At 40.5% G+C, this 19,121-nt stretch overlaps 1 protein-coding gene across 2 annotated transcripts in view; it reads left to right on the forward strand.

Annotated features, from left to right (window-relative positions):
* The window catches only part of MACF1 (microtubule actin crosslinking factor 1), a 384,195-nt gene that overhangs the window by 160,796 nt on the left and 204,278 nt on the right, over window positions 1–19,121 (forward strand). The window contains exons 3-6 of one of the 2 annotated variants that reach the window (XM_075554201.1): window positions 6,554–6,643; window positions 7,828–7,923; window positions 9,734–9,811; window positions 14,449–14,541. In XM_075554201.1, coding sequence (XP_075410316.1) covers window positions 6,554–6,643; window positions 7,828–7,923; window positions 9,734–9,811; window positions 14,449–14,541 — 357 coding nt within the window. The remainder of the gene's footprint in view (window positions 1–6,553; window positions 6,644–7,827; window positions 7,924–9,733; window positions 9,812–14,448; window positions 14,542–19,121) is intronic. The other variant, XM_075554202.1, reaches the window with a different exon arrangement.

Genomic DNA, 19,121 nt, shown 5'->3' on the forward strand with positions numbered 1-19,121 from the left:
ACTCCTCCACCGCCACCCCCCCTCCCATGATTCAATTCTACCTTACAAATCGGGGTGGACCAGAGAACACACATTGGTATAGATAAGAGCTCTCGGACACATGGAATTCAGGACAGATAAACCCCTCAGGAACAGTAGTGGGAGTAGTGATATGATGGGGAAGGGGATTGTTGGGGAGGGGGCAAGGGGAGAACCTATCACAAGGTTGGATATAGCCCCTACCCCCAAAGGGGTTGAATAACAGAAATGTGGGTGAAAGGAGACAACTGGACAGTATAAGATATGAGATAATAATAATATATAATTGATCAAGGATTCACAAAGGTGGAAGGGTGAGTGAGGGAGGGCAAAAGAGAGGAGCTTATACCAAGGGCTAAAGTAGAAAATATTTTGGAAATAATGGCAGCAAATGTACAAATATGCTTGATACAATTGATGTATGGAACATTGTAAGAGCCCCCAATAAAATGATTTTTTAAAAAGAAAAGAAAGGCCAATATTAATGGAATAGTTCTTTGTATTTTCAAAGTATGCATTCTGAATGCTACTGGCTTTCCTATATTTTTTGTTAAGAATTCCCGCATAAAATTTCTAAGTCTGCCTTTTTACCAGCTTTTCTCTGAGGCCTTTCTAGGCCAGCAGAGGTAGTCAGTAGACAGATAGATAGCTATAATGTTTCCAAGCACTGTCCTGTGTAGTCTCTGCTGGAGCAGCATGAGACCACTCACTGCTCCCTGAACACCTCATTGTTTACCCATGTCTGTGGGAAATGTCAGTAGTGTTTAATTTACGAGATTGACAAAGAAGTGCTAGTTAGCTTTTTAGGAGAGGTGTGCTGCCTAAGTGTGACCTTATGGTGGCTGTAGTTTGTGGCTGTAGCTGCCTGGACCACATTTTCCAGGGCTTGATTGCACTCTTAATGCTTGCCAACTCCCACCCAAAGATTTAAGGTAACATTTGGACTTGGGCTTTGAGGCCTGGTGGCCTTGTAGGTTAGGCATTGGATTGCTAACTGCAAGGTCAGTGGTTCAAACCCGCAGTAGATAGCTCAAATCCACCAGCTGTTCCACAGGAAAGAGAATGAGGCTGTCTGTTTCATAAAAATGTACTGTCTCAGACCCCTCTGTAGGGATTTGAGTCAGAAGGTTTTGAACTTGGGCTTTACTCCCTGTGTATACGTGCCTATCTAAGTAAAAGCTATCTTTAATGGATTTTAGAATCATCTTCAAAGAATCTTTGCTAAGCGGGGTTGGCTGGTGTCACTGTTAGCTTCCTTCAAAGCTTAGGACATTCTCAGAGATGTTAGAATTCTATCTGCAAAGGGCCTTCCACTGTTTCATTCTCTCCAGTTTAACTTACTCCAGCTGGGATTCCCTGCCTCTACTCTTACTGTTTGAGGATAGTTCTTCCTGAGGTGAAAAGTCTAGGGGAACTTTACTCTGTTGTTGATCATGAGGCTTTTCCTTGAAAATGAATGCGGCCAATGAGTCTATAGGGAATTTTCCCTCTTACAGTCTAGAAATGCACCTGGAAGATCTTGATAAAATACATAATCTGATTTGGTATGTCTGAGGTGGAAAGTCAAGTCCTTAGCAGGGACTCAAAGTGAAATGAACCAGGTCAAAATCCTGCTTTTTCTTAAGAGATTTCTGGAACACTTCAGAGACAACCTAGTATGTGCAAGCACGTTAGGATTTTAGAATGAGACTGGCCTGGATTTGATCTATCTGGCTATATGCTATCTGATCTTAGCATATTACTCGATCCCTTCAAACCCCATTTCTGCATTTAACTCTTTTCTGACAGAACCATCCAGTAAACATTAGCACTTTTTAATAAAAAAAAAAAACAGTGCCCTAATTGCGTCAGAAATAGATGTGCTGTTGTTCTTTGTTGTTGAAATTTCTCCAGAAGAAAACTCTCACTATAGCCCCCCCCCATTGAATTTCTCTGATAGTTTTATTTTCATAGTTACATGATTGTACTCTCACAAAGATTGGAAGACATAGTAGTTATGATCTACGCGTTTTGAGAGAGGTTTCAACTTTGAGATATACAGGCTTAAAACATAACTGGATGTACATAAGGAGATGGATATTGGTCCATGGTGTAAAATAAACTTTACATTTCAAGATACCTCCTTTTGCTTTTCAGTACTCTACTACCCTACTAATGAAATAATAGTACTTGGTCCCTGAAGCTCTCTAATTTATTTACAGAATTATTAGCCACCCAGCCCTGATTGAGGTGGTGGTTACTTCCTTAAAGAGTTATACTCTCGAAAACTCAATAGGGCTGTTCTACCCTGTCCTGTAGGGCCTCTGAGTCAGAGTCAACGTGCTGGCAGTGCATTTTTAAAATGCTCAGATCTTATATATCAAAAATAAACCTTAACTTTGCTGTCTTAATTATTTATGTCAAGTATTTAATATTTTGTGACTAACTTCATTTTTTCATTATCTCTCACCGCTCTCTTGAAAATTATTCTCACAAAATCACTCTTACCTATTTGTAGAAATATTAAAAACCTATTTGTAGAAATATTAAAAACCCTTTCTCAACCCTTAGCTTTCTTAACCTCGCTTTTTGTTGATTACTTTTCCATCTCCTGCCTTCTAATTTTGGCTTTTCCCCAAGGCTCAGTCCTTAGCTTTTGCTCTCCTTGTTGCCCCTAAAAAGAGAGCTCAACCTTTCCCACCTTACCCATGTCTTCAGCTAGCACCTCTGTGCATACGACTTCTGAACTTAAGTTCTCAGTTGACCCCGATTGAATTCTGATGTTTCTATCTGTTTCAGGAATGTTTCCATTCGTAGTTTTGTGCTGTCATTTTAAATTCAACTTATTTTATATCGCACTTTCCAAATTTACTCTCTTCCTAACGCTCCTGACCAGCTTATTTCTGCTGATGGCACACGCTGGTTGTTCCAGACCCAAGCTTGAAACTGACTGTCTTGAAACGTTAGGGACAGTGGTGTACCAGAGCCTCTTTGTGTGGACTTAAGAATACCAAATGTTAAATTGTCAGAAATTTGGCAAACGGTTTGTTAAAAATAGTCATTATTTAAAATTAAAGCAAAACTTGGAAAAGCCAAAACCCATGTAAGGCTACACCTGTCAGACAAAGACAACTCCTGCATTTTCCACTAAGAGTTGTAGAAAAGTAACACTGCACTCTGTCAAAGGCAGAACATTTGGGAAACCCAGAAAAGATGGCAGCCTCATCGAGTTCCCGATTTCACTGCATAAAAACCATAAGCACCATACCCACTGCCCTGGATGGAGTCAATTCTGACTCCTGGCTGCCTTGTAGAACAGAGTAGAACTCCTCATGATGTTTCCAAGACGATCATGTGTATGGACACATAGCCCCACACCTTTCTCCCCAGAGCTGCTAGTAGGCTTGACCTTTTGGGTGAACAGTCAAGCATGCCACCAGCACTCCTTTTTTGCTGTATATAAATTTACAATAAAGTAAATCATATTTAAAATACAAGTAACTAATACTCAAGTCTCATCACTTCTTAAGTATTTTACTTCATGTTGTCATTTTCTAAGGAACCTTGGTGGTATAGTGCACCACCAGCTGCTCCTCTGGAAAAAGATGGAGCTTGCAACTCCTGTAAAGAGTTAAAAACTTCAACAACAACAAAAAATAGTTACAGTCTCTGAAACTCCTAAGGGCAGTTCTGCCCTACCCAATAGGCTCACTGTGAGTCTGCATCGACTCGATGGCAGTAAGCTTAATTTGATTTTCTCATCATCTATGTGCATGAAATAAATTACCCCTATTACATCTGTGTAATAGAAATATACTACATAGTACACTACATTGTGGTATACTACAATTATACTACACAGTGTATAACTACATGTTTTCCAACATTACATCCAGCGATGTCATGTTAGCTTGAAAGGATCATGACAGCCATATTTAAGCTATAGAGATCAGCATACACCACATATTGCTGAACAATATAGAAGATATTAATAATTCAGATGACACTTAAAAGCATGTCATGTCTGTAGCCTATACATTATGAATTACACAAAAATGAGGAAATATTATTCCCAAATGACCACTATTATCTGATTCAGCATTAGTAATTTTCTCCAAATAAGTTCATTTTCATTCTCTTTTACGCATATAAACATACCTTGAACATTTATAGTTCTTTTTTTAATAAATCATTTTATTGGGGGCTCGTACAACATTTTTTAAAAAGCATTTTATTAGGGACTCATACAACTCTTATCACAATCCATACATACATCAATTGTATAAAGCACATCTGTACATTCTTTGCCCTCATCATTTTCAAAGCATTTGCTTTCCACTTAAGCCCTTTGCATCAAGTCCTCTTTTTTTCCCCTCCCTCCCTGCTCCCCCCTTGTACAACTTTTAACACAATCCATCCATCCATCCATCCATCCATCCATCCATCCATCCATCCATCCATCCATCCATTGTGTCAAGCACATTTGTACATTTGTTGCCCTCGTTATTCTCAAAACATTTTTTTTCTACTCGAACTCTTGGTATCAGCGCCTGATTTTCCCCCTCCCTCACGAACTCTTGATAATTTATAAATTTTTTTCATGTCTTACACTGTCCGATGTCTCCCTTCACCCACTTTTCTGTTGTCCATCTTTCCTTTATTTCCTTTTACTTTCTTCTTGTCCTACTATCATGTTCAGCCTTTATTTGGATTTCAGTAATTCCTCTCGGTTATATTGCCCTTGATCAAGCCCAAGAGGCCTCCTACACTCTCCTTGCCATCGATTTTAGATCATTTGTTGTTCCCTTGTCCCTGGATTTGTTAACATCCACTTCCTTTCCCCCGTTTCCCCCTCTCCCATGTCCCCCCTGGAACTGTTGGTCTGTGGTCTTCTCCTCCAGCTTGTTTATCCCATCTATCTTATCTAGATAGACCTGCAGAGATAATAATATGCACCAAAAAACAAGACAGAGCAAAAACAAAGCAACAAATCAACAACAAAAACCAACAACAAGAGAAAGAAAAGCCTGTAAATAGTTCAAGGTCTGTTAGTTGACTTTTAGGAATTTTTTTCCTGTTCAGTCTGATGGGGTGCCACACTCTGGCCCCAAAGTCTATTTTTTTATTCTCTAGGCACTTCGTTGCTGTGCTCCCCTTGCTCTTCTGTTGCACACCCTTAGTGTTTTGCCTCGGTGTGGTGGGGTCAGATCCGTGCAGTTCCTACACTGTCTCTCCAGTATTGTCCCCGTAGCACTATGGGTCAGTGAGAGACATCGTGTCTCGTATTGGGGCTGGCCCTATGAGCCTCTCTCTGCTTTGGCTACTCTGAATGGGAATATCATCCTAGGGGCTTGGTGAGCCAGGATGTCTTCCACTCTCTCTTACTCTCCCTTCATTTGCTCCTGTGTGCTCTGATCAGACACGTCCCTCTCTCTGAGCTGTAGCTTCCATGCTGCACTCTGAAGTGAATTCTTCTACGGGGATGGGGGGGTGTCTACGTAGTTGGGATTGGGGCCAGCCCTTCAGACCTCAAACATTTATATTTCTATACCTAGTTTTCTAAGAGCCTGGGTCGCAAAGTGCGTTGGTTATGCATTGTGCTGCTAACCACACATTCAGCAGTTGGAAACCAGCAACTGCTCCATGGGGAAGGATGGTGCTTCCTGTTCCCACCAAGTGTACCGTCTCCGAACCTCACAGGGCAGTTCTCCTTGTCCTGTGGAGTCCACTGTGAGCAGGGAATCAACTTGATGGTAGTGAGCTTGGTGTTGAGTTTATATCTCTCAGCCCATGGTAACCACTAATAAATTTATCTCGGGCACTTGCCTATATTTTTCACATAAGTGGAATCATACAGTCTCCTTTGATGTCTCATTTACTTCACACAGCATAATTTTTCCAAGGTTCATCTATTTCATGTACCAGAATTTCATGTTTCTCTATGGTTGAGTAATACTGCATTTCATTTATCCAGTTACTTGGATAGATGAGTGAGTGCTTATCGGCTTACCAAAAGGTTGGCAGTTCAAACCCCACTAGCTGCTCCAGTCTGTTTCAGCAAAGAGGAAAATAAATTCTTGAAAGCTCTATGGTATGGTTCTATTCTTTCCAGTATGGTCACTGTGCACCAAAATTCACCAGGCAGCAACTGGTGTTTGGAGTTGGCAGCATCTGGAAGACTTGGGGACTGTGGGTGGCATGGTTTCTCCATCATTGGCCACCTAATCACGTTAGGTGCATCATAATTCCAAAGAAGTCTTAGTGTGACTGAGATTCCCATCTCCTTGCCCAAACTTTCTTGGGTTTTGTTCAGTGTTGACCAGAGTATGTATGCTCTGGTCTGGTAAATCTGATTTCATTAAAAACAAAAACACTTCTGGCAATTGTACAATTTCATCTGTGCTATACAACACAGAAAATCCCTCAATTGTGTTACTATGTTACTACTTGTTTGTGTCAGATTCCCCATATTGAGTTTACCTAGAACCAGAGTCCTGTGTGGAAAATAAAGTAATTCAGGGTCAAATAAAAGCCTGTCTTGCCCTCTCCTTCACAGGTCCGCAAGCACATCAATGATCTTTATGAAGACCTGCGGGATGGCCATAACCTGATTTCTCTGCTGGAGGTCCTCTCGGGCATCAAGCTGGTGAGCCCCTCTTCTCCCAATGGGAACCTCGCCTAGTGGCTCTTTCAGTGCTAGGGCAGTCGTCGTCGTCACTACTTATGTGCTCCCTTGATAGCTAGGTTGTAACCTCGATTACAAATGGCTGAAGGAAAATCCTGCATTTCTGAACGTAATCCTGCCTGGTCATTCTTTTATTTGCTGTGTTTGGGGGTTTAGAATAACCTCACTTGTAGGCCTATTCTACATACATTTGAGCCAAGTGAAAACGGTGGCTCGTGTTCTCTCACGAGCACCATAGCATCGTGTTTATTTGGAGAAGCCCAGGACTGGGTACTGCAAACATCTGTGAGGAGAGAAAGCGCTGAAGAGGGGCACAGTTTGAGTAATCTGTGCAACCTAGCCCACTTACTGCCCATGGTGAATTCTTAGTCATTGTGTTTAAAGAACAGGTTTTGGCAAGCTAGATTTTGGCTTCTTAAGTAATATTCAGCTCCTTCTAGGATTAGATTAGGCTTCCCCAGTGTCCTCTGTTTTGGCTTCTCATCTGTTTTGCCTTGCCATACTAGGGGGGCGGAAATATATGTATATGCTTTAAATTGACAGAAGCATGTCTGAGCACAGCCAAATTTTAACACATGGCAAATTCTAGTTCTTCCCTGGCCCTCGTTTATAATTTCATACTTAGAATTTTACTTTAATGGAATTAGACTTTATGCTCCAGTGCTCATAGAGTTATATTATAACCAGTCTGCATGGTATAGTTGATAAATTCATAGTGACTTTTTAATTGAAATTTATTTCTTTTATTGACATTGCTTACAGAACAGGTTAAAACTACTCCAGCCTACTTTCTATTCCTAACCTTTGGAAATCTACAGGTGTTTGTGGAGATACTCCTCATGAAATAGCATCTTTTCAACAAATACCATTCAGTTTTATTTCTTTCATAGTTATTCTCATAATCTCTTAGCTTATTCATACAAACAGAAGATGGGCAAACTGGAGAATTAAAGATATATTTCAACATTAGTATTTAGTGTAATTATCTGCTTTACCCTTGATTTTGTTTTGTATTATTTTTGGAATTGGAGATATTTTTGCCTTGGATTTTCTTTTTTTAATGTTGCATTCATTTCCTTTCATTTTTGTGTTGTGAATCTCTCGTTGTTATTCCAATGTGTCATTGCGTTGGCTGATGGCCAAAGGAGCCAGCAGGGCTGAAGACCCTCCGACTGGTGAGCATGCCCTCCTGGCGTCATGCAAACAGCGAGGAGCAGGAGGAGGAAGATGATGATGATGTAGTAGGTCCTCCTAGGGTTGCCAGCACAACAGCTGGCACTGCAGGGCCATCAGAGAATCTGAGGTCTCCTAAGTAGCTCAGTTACCAACTGGCTTCTTCCCTTTCCACCTGGGATTGTGGGTCCCAAAGAAAGTGGTTAAACTAATTGTGCCTCTTACCACTGTTAGCTGATTCTGGAAAGATACTTGTTTTTCTTGGTTATTTGGAAATGGCAAGACCTATTGTGACCTGGAGACCTGTAGCTTTCTGGTGGCCTTGCTGTGTTGTTTGAGTTGAGTTTGCAGAATTGTGGAGGCTTTAGTTGACAGCATGACTGTTAATTGCTCCTGGCTCCACACTTTAGAATAACCGATACTCTCGCCACCGCTCTAGCCTCCAGGTTTTCATCACTCACCTGTCATATGTTTTCAAAGCAGCCTATTGTTTGTAAACCACTCACTGCATGGAGTTACAAGAATAAAAATTTAACCTGCATGTTTTAGGGTATTTCTTTTGGTGATGGGTGAGGGTTGTGTGATATTGGAGTAAAGATGTGCAAGTGTGCAAGTATTTCATACTTGTTGGACCTAAATTATAGTTAATTGATCTTTCTCCAGAAAGAAGGAGTAAACAGCATCTCAATTCCTTATGCTCCTGAAGTCATCCTTCCATCTTACTTACTCTTTCTTTCCATTGCCTTAGAACAGCGGTTCTCAAACGTTTTAAACGGGGCCACTTCACCGTCCCTCAGACCCGTTGGAGGACCGGACTATAGTTAAAAAAAAAAACAACTATGAACAAATTCCTATGCACGCTGCACATATCTTATTTTGAAGTAAAAAAACAAACAAACAGGGCAAAACACCCGACAGACTGGATCAATGTCCTCGGCGGGCCGCAGTTCGAGGACGCCTGCCTCACAATCTCTAGTTTCCTGGCCCCAGCATTTCCTAGGTCTCTGGGTAGTACAAATGGTTTATGCTTTGACCAAAGAGCCCTGGTAGCACACGGTCAAGTGCTTAGCTGCTAATTGAAAGGTCAGCAGTCCAGATACACCCAGTAACACCACTGGAGAAAGACTTGTCACTGTGTTTTTGTAAAAATGAGAGTTTAGAAAACCAAAAAGGGCAGTTCTCCTCTGTCATATGAAATTAGCTGGATGTCACCTAACGACTACAGCAACAGCCTGAAGTAGTTAGTATCCGCCCAGCAGCGCTGCAGATGAAAGATCTGCTCCCATAAAGATTGCAGTCGAGCATTTATGCTTTTTAACACATGGCATCACCATGAGTCAGAACTGCCGCAACGACAGTAGATCTTTTGGTTTGTTCATTTCCTTAAGCCCGTTCACAAGTTTATTTGAGATCACTGAATAGAGGTCTTGCTGAAAAGATTGTTCTTAAACCTTTGATTTAGAAAGTTATTCTGTTGTCCAGAGAGGGTTTGACACTTCTACAGAGTGTCCTCGTTTGGGAGTGTTGATTGTAGTAGCCATAGAGCTCTTGTCTTCATTCCCATCAAGCTCACATCTAGAACCAAATTCTACCTGGAACTCTACAGAAGATTCCGTAGAGACGCTGTAGCACGGATCCAGTGCAGTAGTCACAGTGTGTGTGTTCATGGGATGCATCTTGGTCAACATGGCATGGGGGAGGATCTCTGAGAGCCTGTGTAACACAACGCAGGCTCTGCTCTTAATGCGTGCTTTATGTAAGGCTCCCACACCTGGCTTCAACATGTATAATTCTGGATCTTTCGGTCCTCAAAATGTAAAGGGTTTGTGTGGGTAAAATAGTATAGCTAAACATTAACATTGCTTTTTTTGTTTGCAGCCCCGGGAGAAGGGCAGGATGCGTTTTCATCGGTTGCAGAATGTGCAGATTGCCCTAGACTTCTTGAAGAAGCAACAGGTAAGACCATTCTGTTGTTTCCTTCATTCTGTCAAGGACTTTTGGCATTGGGGTCCTACTTAGGGCTGTTCTCAGTAACCTTAGGAAACCCCCAGTAAATGCTAAATCTGACTAGCCCAGTTCTGACTCACACTTTGCTAGTAAGCATCTGTATTATGGTTGTGCATCTCATTTGGGAGTTAGTCCTTCTGTAAAGGTTAGTCCTCTGCTGAAAGGAAGAGTGTTTACAGTAAAGCTGAAGATTAAACCTTATGGATTCACCGTAGGTAAGGCTCACAGTGAAGAAAAAAGATAAACTAGTGAAGAACATGAAAAGAAAAGCTATAATGAAGGAGGCGAGGCACACACACAAGACAAGGTAGACATTGGGGACATGCTGAAATTACATCACTTATGCACATTAAAAGACTTCATCAGGAGAGTGAAATGAGAGCCCACCTTGTGAAAAATTTTCTTACTAATGACACATCGAACAAAGGGCTAATTACCAAAATATACAGACCTCTACAACAGCTCAATAAGAAAATAACAAGATAAGGACATGAACAGACAGTTCACCAAAAATGAAGTACACATGAAGTACAGAAATGAAGTAACAAACACGTGAAAAACGCTCACGATTACTCGCCTTCTGAAAGATGCAAATTAAAACCACACTGAGATAAAACTTTACATCCGCAATGCTAGCCCAAATTGAAAAATAATAATAACAAGTGCGAGAGAGGATGTGGAGAGATTGGAACTCATATATGCTGTTGGCGGACTTGTAAATACATATAGCTACTATGGAAAATGATATGGCGATACTTAAAGCAACTGGAAATTGAAATCTCATATGATCCAGCAATGCCCTAAAGAAATAAGGCATTTGCCCTAAAGCAATGAGAGACACAACATGAGTGGATGTATATTATCCTGTATTCACAGCAGCCCAAATGCCCACCAGTAGAAAAATGAATCAAGAAACTATGGTTCATATGCACAATGGAATGCTACGCATCCCTAAAAAACAGTGATGAATCACCGTATGACATGGTAGGACCTGGAAACCTTTATGCTGGTTAATTAAGTCAATCACAAAAAGACAAGTATTGTATGAGTCCACTACTGTAAGGTGAAACATCAATTAAACAAATCTTAGGGACAAATTTCTGAACAAAAGGGGAGAAGGCTGCCTACTGGCCATGAACCATATATCACCTCCATTTTATGTACCTCACAAGAGACCTCATATTATTTTGGGCCACTCCTTCAAGAGGGGGAAATGGGAGATGACCATCCACTTGAAGCTATACAACATCGAGACAAAGCTGAGACAAATCAACGGCTCCCCACAGGAATAGAAGGAGAGCCTTGACAGAAAATCAAGCCAAGATCTAGGGAGGGGAGCATCTGCATTGTGAAGGAGACACTGATAGTTCTGCTGGTGAGTATGGTGGGTGATTAGGGAGAAGTAACCTCACATCAGGAAAGGATGCTAAAAATGATTGTAGGGAACCTAGGGAAATAATGGACCAGATTTTTTTTTTTGTAAACTGTAATATTAATTAAATTATAAATTTTGTAATCAACGAGAAAAGTGTGGATCCAGGGAAACATCAAACTATAAGGATTATACAGCAAAGCCTATGGAAACACAATGAATTGTGTTACAGAAAGGATTCTGAAACTTATTACCTCTATTCTTTGCACCTCCATTTCAGAAACTACATTAAAATGGTTATTTTAGAATTCTAAATATACATCTATTCTCACATTGATAAGTTCCCTGCTCATACTGATACTAAATATCTTTTAGTTGCCAAATTTTAGTAATGATTTTGAATGAACCAGATTTTATATACCTGAGTAGACACTACGAATAAGCTTCTACCCAACCCTCAGTGAACCATGCCATGGACAAAGCTTGATGACCTTGGATGCTGACCTTATGGGAAAGCATGGCATAACCCAGGGGCTACACCAGAAGGACTTCACAGAGAGGCCCAGCAGAGTGAACTTGAACCCTGCTTCAAAGGTGCCTGCACCCTTGGACTGAGGACTGGGGTACTCCAATGGAAGAGCAAGCAGAGAGTGGCCACCCTAGACCTGTGGAAATAGTAGTTGTTGAACTTTGCAGGGAATCCCCGGCTTGGTGGTTGTCGAATGGAGAAGGACCCAAAATTACCATATATTTAGTACCTTGATGCCCCCCATACTGTGACATGACAGGTTTTGATCTGTTGGGCAGGGATGTGAACTTGAAAAGATTGATCCAGGAAGTTTCCCCATCGAACCAGTCCCCATGCTTACTTAGGGTAAACAGAGCTCAATCAAATGGGTGATTGAACTGTGTGAAGTAACAACTCATGGGTGGCAGCTCATGGTAGAGCTGTACTTGCATAGACTCATGCCTGCAGTGTCCAGAGTGCTATGTCATTGGAGAAATTGATGATGCAATTGCCTTATACCCCAGGGTGATGATTGATTTTGTTTTGATTTTTTTGTCTGCTAGTTGGTTTGTTGCTGTTGTTGGGGTAGTTGCTCGTACGGAGTTTTGATTTTGTTATAATATGGTTGCCAAAGTAGACTTGAGTCATGCATATCCTAGGGACAAGCAGATGGATTCTGGGGCCCCACTTGACTCTAACCGCAATCCAAGAAACATTAGTCCTGATAACATAACCCTGTTCAGTACTCACCTTCATGAAATGATCGCTGAAGATAAGGGTGCTACAGCAAAGTGTGGTGAAGATGGTGCCTGGCTGTCAATCGGAATAATGTCTGGGGTCTTAAAGGCTTGTATTCAAACAAGCAGCCATCTAAGTAAGAAGTCAAATAAGCCCACATGGAAGAAGCACATCAGCTTGTGTGATCCAAAGACTACAACAACAAAATTCAAATATGAAAAAGGGGAAAGTATTAGAGTTTAAATTGCAAACACCCAAGTTGGTGTGGTCACCTTTGAAAAGAAATGTATTTTACCTCTTTTTCTGAGATACAGAGAGAAGGGTGGAAGAATGGGAAAGATAGAGGACTATTTTGTAGTAGAGAGGAAGATGGATAAGGAACTGAGCGGATTTATCTTCCCATACAGAGTGAGCTGTATGGGAAACATTTGGTGTTGCCAGGGTTGTCAAGCAACAGTAAGAAATTCAAGAAGAAGTTCAATGGCATGTGTATATGTATTTGAGTTACTTAGATTTGGGGGCTTTTTTCAACAATTCCCATTAACTCTTGAGGTTCTTTTTGTTTGTGCTCCCAAAGAAATATACTTCTAATGTGTTAATTTCTATTTGCTCCAATGCACTGTTGATTCTGTGAGGACAAGCAATGTGTTCCTTACTTAACACAGATTTCATCTCAACTGAAGAGAGGAATGGAAGGCAATTCAAGGACAGTTTCCCACTTTTGTGGTAAACATGTTACATGTCATGAGGGCATGACAGAAGAGGTTAATAGAGGGGTTGAGTTGACATGGGAGTAGGATGACCAGCAGTCTCTATTAAACCAGGTGATTCAGACTTTAACACTGTAAATCCTTTGTCCTAGGAAACCCCTCAGTCTAGCAAACTGGAGTGATTGGCCACTATGGGTGGAAAGGGGGAAGGTCTGTCTGTGTACACTGTGTTGTTGTAATGGAAGTTAGGAGTACAGCTATGATAGCTATGATGCCATGAGAGGTATAGACATGTATGGGGAAATGGAGATGGGAGCAGGGCATCTACTGAGGGTGAAGGGGTTGGTTCATATTTGATATTAGGCCATCATACCAGCTACTGACAAGTTAATTTTGACTCAGAGTGACCCTGCATGTATTGGAATAGAACTCTGTTCCATAGGGTTTTCAGTGGATGTTTTTTCAGCTTTCTCTGCAAGCCGTTCTGGGTAGACCACTAGCCTTTTGGCTTAGAAGTGAGTGCTTAATCATGTGCAGCACCTAGGACTCAAGGACTAGTGCGAAAGAGAAGAGCATCTCTCTCTTAACCTATGTTTTTAAGCACTTCACAGTATCAGGTGCTTGCAAAGTTGTCCTGTTGATGGAAATTCAAAATGGTGTCGACAGTTTGGCAGTTTCTTTTGAAGTTTCTTATGAACATATAACCTGATAACCCCACTCTAAGAAATGTATCCAAGAAATGAAAAGAACACTGACATTATTTATAATTGCCCCAAACTCAAAACAACCCAGCCATCTTTCATTGGGTTAATGTTTAAATACAGTATATTTATAACCATACAACGGAGTGCTGCTCAGCTATAAAACAGAACAAATCATCGATAGATGCATGGTTTCGATAGATCTCAAAGGTATTGTGCAACGTAAAAAAGCTAATGTTCAAAAGTTGATGGACTCATAGCGTATTATTCCATCTGTATGATCTGGAAGAGGTGAAACTGAACAAATGGATGGTTATTAGGGGTTAGATGTGGAGGCAGGGTTTATTACAGAGGGGCAACAGAATGGAGCTTTTTGGAGTATTAGAACTCTTTTGTTATCCTGATTGTAGTGATATTTACAAAAATTTCCAGATCTCTGCATGCATTGAAACTCAGAACTGGACACCCCAAAAGCCAGTAATCTGTGAAATCTCTAAAAACACAAAACAAAACATCAAATTCTAGGGTTCTGAGAATTGCTTTTGTTTCTTTTTCAGGTGAAACTAGTGAATATTCGTAATGATGACATCACAGACGGCAACCCCAAGCTGACCCTGGGCCTGATCTGGACCATTATTTTGCACTTCCAGGTAGGGTCTCTGTAGTTTGGAATTCTTTCTGCTGCTTGGTTAGCCATAGCCTAGGAAAAACTAGAAGTTGCATTGACTTCCATGGGCTTCTATTGGGCCTTGTATTGTATTTGGTAGGAAACAGGGGTAGAGGTGGGAGACTGGAAGGAGGATTAAGATTGGGCTGGAGACAAAGCTTTGTGAGATGTCTGTTTGCTCAGCTGAGTCAAAACTGGGTTTTGTAGGGACTCCTGTATCAGGGGTGGGAGAGGTGTTTGTTTTGATGTTTTAGAAGGGCAGGGTGAAAGCTCGTAATCCTACTTTGATGTAGACTTTTCTTCATCTCTAATGATCTTAAAACAAGGGTGTTTAATTGTTGCACCTTAGTGGCTACATTTGTATATGTGCTTGTAAGGACAACCCCATGGCATCCTGTCATATCCAAGATCAATAGCATCTTGGAGAAGTGTGTTCCCTCCAGTTGCTTCCCACTCACTTCTTTCCCAGTTGTAGACTGCTGCTCACCAGGCTGATTGTTTAGAGGGAATTCCTCCTTACCCTTACCCCCACCCCACAGATTAAGAAAAGGGTCTGACTTCTGGGACTGCAGCTGTTAGATGTCCTAATTGGGGAGATAATGCCACCTGCTGGTTGAACATTGAAAGTCTCGTATGTCTCAGAATCCTAAAAGGCTGACAAAATTGCATAGAGCTCTGGTGGGGGCCAAAGCTGGGAATCTGGAGCTTGGAGAGATTTAGGAGAGTGTGTGTCGATATGTATTTGGGGGACCCACAGTGTGTTCTCAGGCTTGCTTCAGATATGGGGATAACCAGGACATAAACATGACAAATGTGCCGGACAGGGTGGGAACTAGAACAAGTAGAAGCTCTGACTTGATCTTGCACGGAGGGAGGTCTCAATTTAACTTCTGGGACGCTTGTGAACAAAGGAGGTTTTTAGAGAAACATTTATTTGTGTGTTTGCTCATTCCTTTTGCCACATGCCTATCGTCAGTGTGCACTGTGAGCGCTTGATGTTGGTTTCATAGCTGTGAGATAAAAGAATCTCTCCACCATGTCTCTCCTCTCACTGACTATAACCTGAGGGTGAAGGACTGAACTTTTTGCTGTGGAAGAAGAGATATAGATAATGGAGCATTTCCTGTTTAAAAAGTAGGTAAAATTTCAAATATCGATGAAAGTCGAAAAAATAGTGTGCAACTAGAATTCAGATAATTTGTGGGAAACATGAAAGATGGTGGAATGTTTCCACAAACTTTTTTTGATCTGTTCATTGTTTTGTTTTTTTTAATCATTTTATTAGGGGCTCATACAACTCTTATCACAATCCATATATACATAATTGTGTAAAGCACATTTGTACATTCATTGCCCTCATTCCATGAACTTTTAAAGCCTTCTTGTAATGAACTTTTGAATCCCCCTATGTAACCAACACTTTACTCAGTAATTATTAACTGTTGTCAATATTATCTCATCTATATCCTAATAGACTTCTCCAGCTCCTCCTCCCAATCGATTGTCTTAAAGTAAATCCTAGATTTCATATAATTTTATCTGTAAGCATTTTGTGAATATCTCTGAAAGATGAGAACTTTTTCCTGAAACCTCTTTATAAAAGCAACACCTAATATTTTATCAGACATTAAAATTAATGTTTGGTTGTTTTTTAATCACTAAATATCTGACCAGACCAGAGGCTCAGTCACATTTGGACTCCCTCCCCACTCCCACCCCCCCCCCCTTTTTTTTAATGAGGATATAGTGTTATGTACATTGTGTTAGTCTGGGTAGACTAGAGAAACAAATCGATGGACACACATGTGTATGAAAAAGAGTTTTATACCAAGATGAATTGAACATTGAGAAAGCATCCCAGTCCAATCCAAGTTCATAAGTCCAATATTAGCCCATATGTCCGATACCAACCTATAAAGTCCTCTTCAGACTCATGAAGCATACACAATGACTCCAAATGAGGGAAGAACACAGGCCAGTGGGTAGAAAGTCTCTGGATCCAGTGGTGTTGTAAGCATCTCAGCGCTGGCAGGGGTCTCTTTCTACGTGACTTCTCCAACTTCAGAGTTCTGGTTGCATCAGGGTAGGTCCATGTTGCTTCTCTAGCTCAGGGCACTAGCGTAGTTCCATGTGTCTTGTCAGCTGCAATGTTTCCCAGGGAGTAGCCCAGAGAGAGAGAAAAATGTCTCCTGCCTCCAAGGAGGAAGTACCAGATTTCCCCGAATTATCAGGAGAAGGTCATGCCCACACAGGGGCCTCATTGGCTATGATATCATTGACAAGCTAGACTCCACCCCTACACTCTTAGTCCTCAAATTGACAAACGATTATGTATCTACCACGTACATCAAGAAGTATATGATACCTGGCATGCTTTCTATGTCTCTGTGAGGTTAAAGGTTGATTAATGGGTTCAGGAGGGCTACTGTAGATGCTCTTCATCTAATAGAAATGAGCAACTATTAATGATCAGTGTTCTATCATTTCACTAAGGGATGCAAAAATTGTAATGAATTTTCTTAGTTCTTTCTTCATTACTTAGTTGGGATCCTTTTAAAAAGAAGACTCAAGTCTTTGATAATTCACTTTATTTCTTGTGTGATGAGAGGTTTTCTTGAATCTTCCTGTATGTTTTCTATCTCAGGTCTGAAATCAGCCATTTTCCCAAGAAACCCTATTTTTAAAATTTATTGACCATAATCTTAGTGCTACTGTGTTGGTTATTGTTCCCAGGCTCTTTTTAATTAGACCTGGGCAATGCTTATTCTTTTTATTCTTAATATATTATCATAAGGATGTACAAATGACTATTTTAAAATCAAATGAAAAAAAAAGGCATTTTTTTCTTCAAACTTTTTCTCTCCGAAACATTAAGCCAGTAATGCAGTGCACAATTAGGTGCATTTGTTTCCATTTGCTTTCAATTTTTAGGCATTGCTAGTCTCAGTTTTATGTTATGTAGGAATTTACATGGTCCAAATGTAAATTTGAAAAAGTGAATAGAGGTGTTTTCTAACAAATCTAGCTTTCATCTTTGTTCCTTCCATCCTGTTTCTGCCCTTTACCTATAGCTACCTACATTAAAACACCTTTCTGTTATCCTTCCACTATATACCTAAAGAACAATTTTATATTTTCAGATCTTTAATGTGGGAAAAAATGGAAAATTGTTCACTACAGATTAATAAGTACAAATAAGCTTGCGCTTACCTTACTTATTGCTAATTCAGCACTAGTTCTTTCCTAAGTGCAATTATGAATTCCTTATATTCCTCATTTCTGAAAACTTAGTGTTTGCCACTTGCAGAGCTTTTGTTTGGCCATTAAAGGATATATGAAGGGGCTTCGAAAACGTGGTGGAACTGTTTGTGCTAATGGAGAATAATGATACAGATACAGGTGCCTGTGGTGGCAGTTATCTCCAGGGAGTCTTCATTCGAAGGAGAGATTGGTTGCATATGAAAACTTTGCTACTGCTGATGAGACTGGTAGTATCGATAACTTGGTTTATGGTTTCTACAGTGCTCGGGCACATATTTTAAAAACATGGACTGAATTGCTCAGGTTGTGAAAAAAATTAGCTTGGATTCTTTGGTTATGAAAATTTCAAGTACTCAGAAACTACAGAACTTTTTTTTAACAGATATACTGTGTGTGTCTGCTTACCTTCAAGATTAAACAGATGTAATAGTTTAGTGTATTTACTCAGGCCTTTTCTTCCTTCTCTTTCTCTTTAAAAAAGTAAAACAATTTAGGTACAGCTAACCTTTCTTCCTCCTGTGCCTCCCCCAAGACAATACCAGTACTTTCCTGAAGTCAAAGCACATCATTCTCATGTACATGCCATTGCTTTGAATGCTTTTATAGTTGGCACAGATCATGTTTTCTATCTATCCTTTTTAAATTATTCTATTTTGTTTATTATATTTGCCCAATTAATGAAAGGGAGAACAGATTTGTTCATTTTAACAGATTTCTATAGAATATAGCTAGAGTGATGCTTCCTGCAGTTGTACGACCCAGCTATTATTTGCAGTATGTAATTTCTTTGTATGAATAGTAGTTAATTGCTGTGGGCATGTCTGCACACATGTCCTTTTGCACATAAGAGTGAGGCTTTCGGGAGGACAGACACCTGGAGTGGAATTGTTGTATGCTTTTATTCATAAGGCTTCCTTCTACCAACTGACCCCTCAGAAGTAGCCTATTTCTTCAGTTCTTTGTTTGAAAGCACCATCGAACCCCGTCTCCAATGAGTGAGCCTATTCCTGTTGCAAATACTGGTGGCAGATTGACACAGTAGCTCCAACAATGAGCTCCAGCATAACACTTATGAGGATGGCACAGGCATGGGCAGGGCTTCCTTCTGTGAGGGGATGTCCAGGTGTCTACGGTTGGGCTTTGGGTCTCCACTCTCCACTCCCCTACCCCCATCACATAGATATCATTTTTTTTAAATCATTTTATTGGGGGCATGTACAATTCTTTTCTTATCACAATCCATACATCCATCCATTGTGTCAAGCACATTTGTACATTTGTTGCCATCATCATTTTCAAAAC

Source organism: Tenrec ecaudatus, chromosome 1 (assembly GCF_050624435.1).
Source record: "Tenrec ecaudatus isolate mTenEca1 chromosome 1, mTenEca1.hap1, whole genome shotgun sequence".
Lineage (NCBI taxonomy): Eukaryota > Metazoa > Chordata > Mammalia > Afrosoricida > Tenrecidae > Tenrec > Tenrec ecaudatus.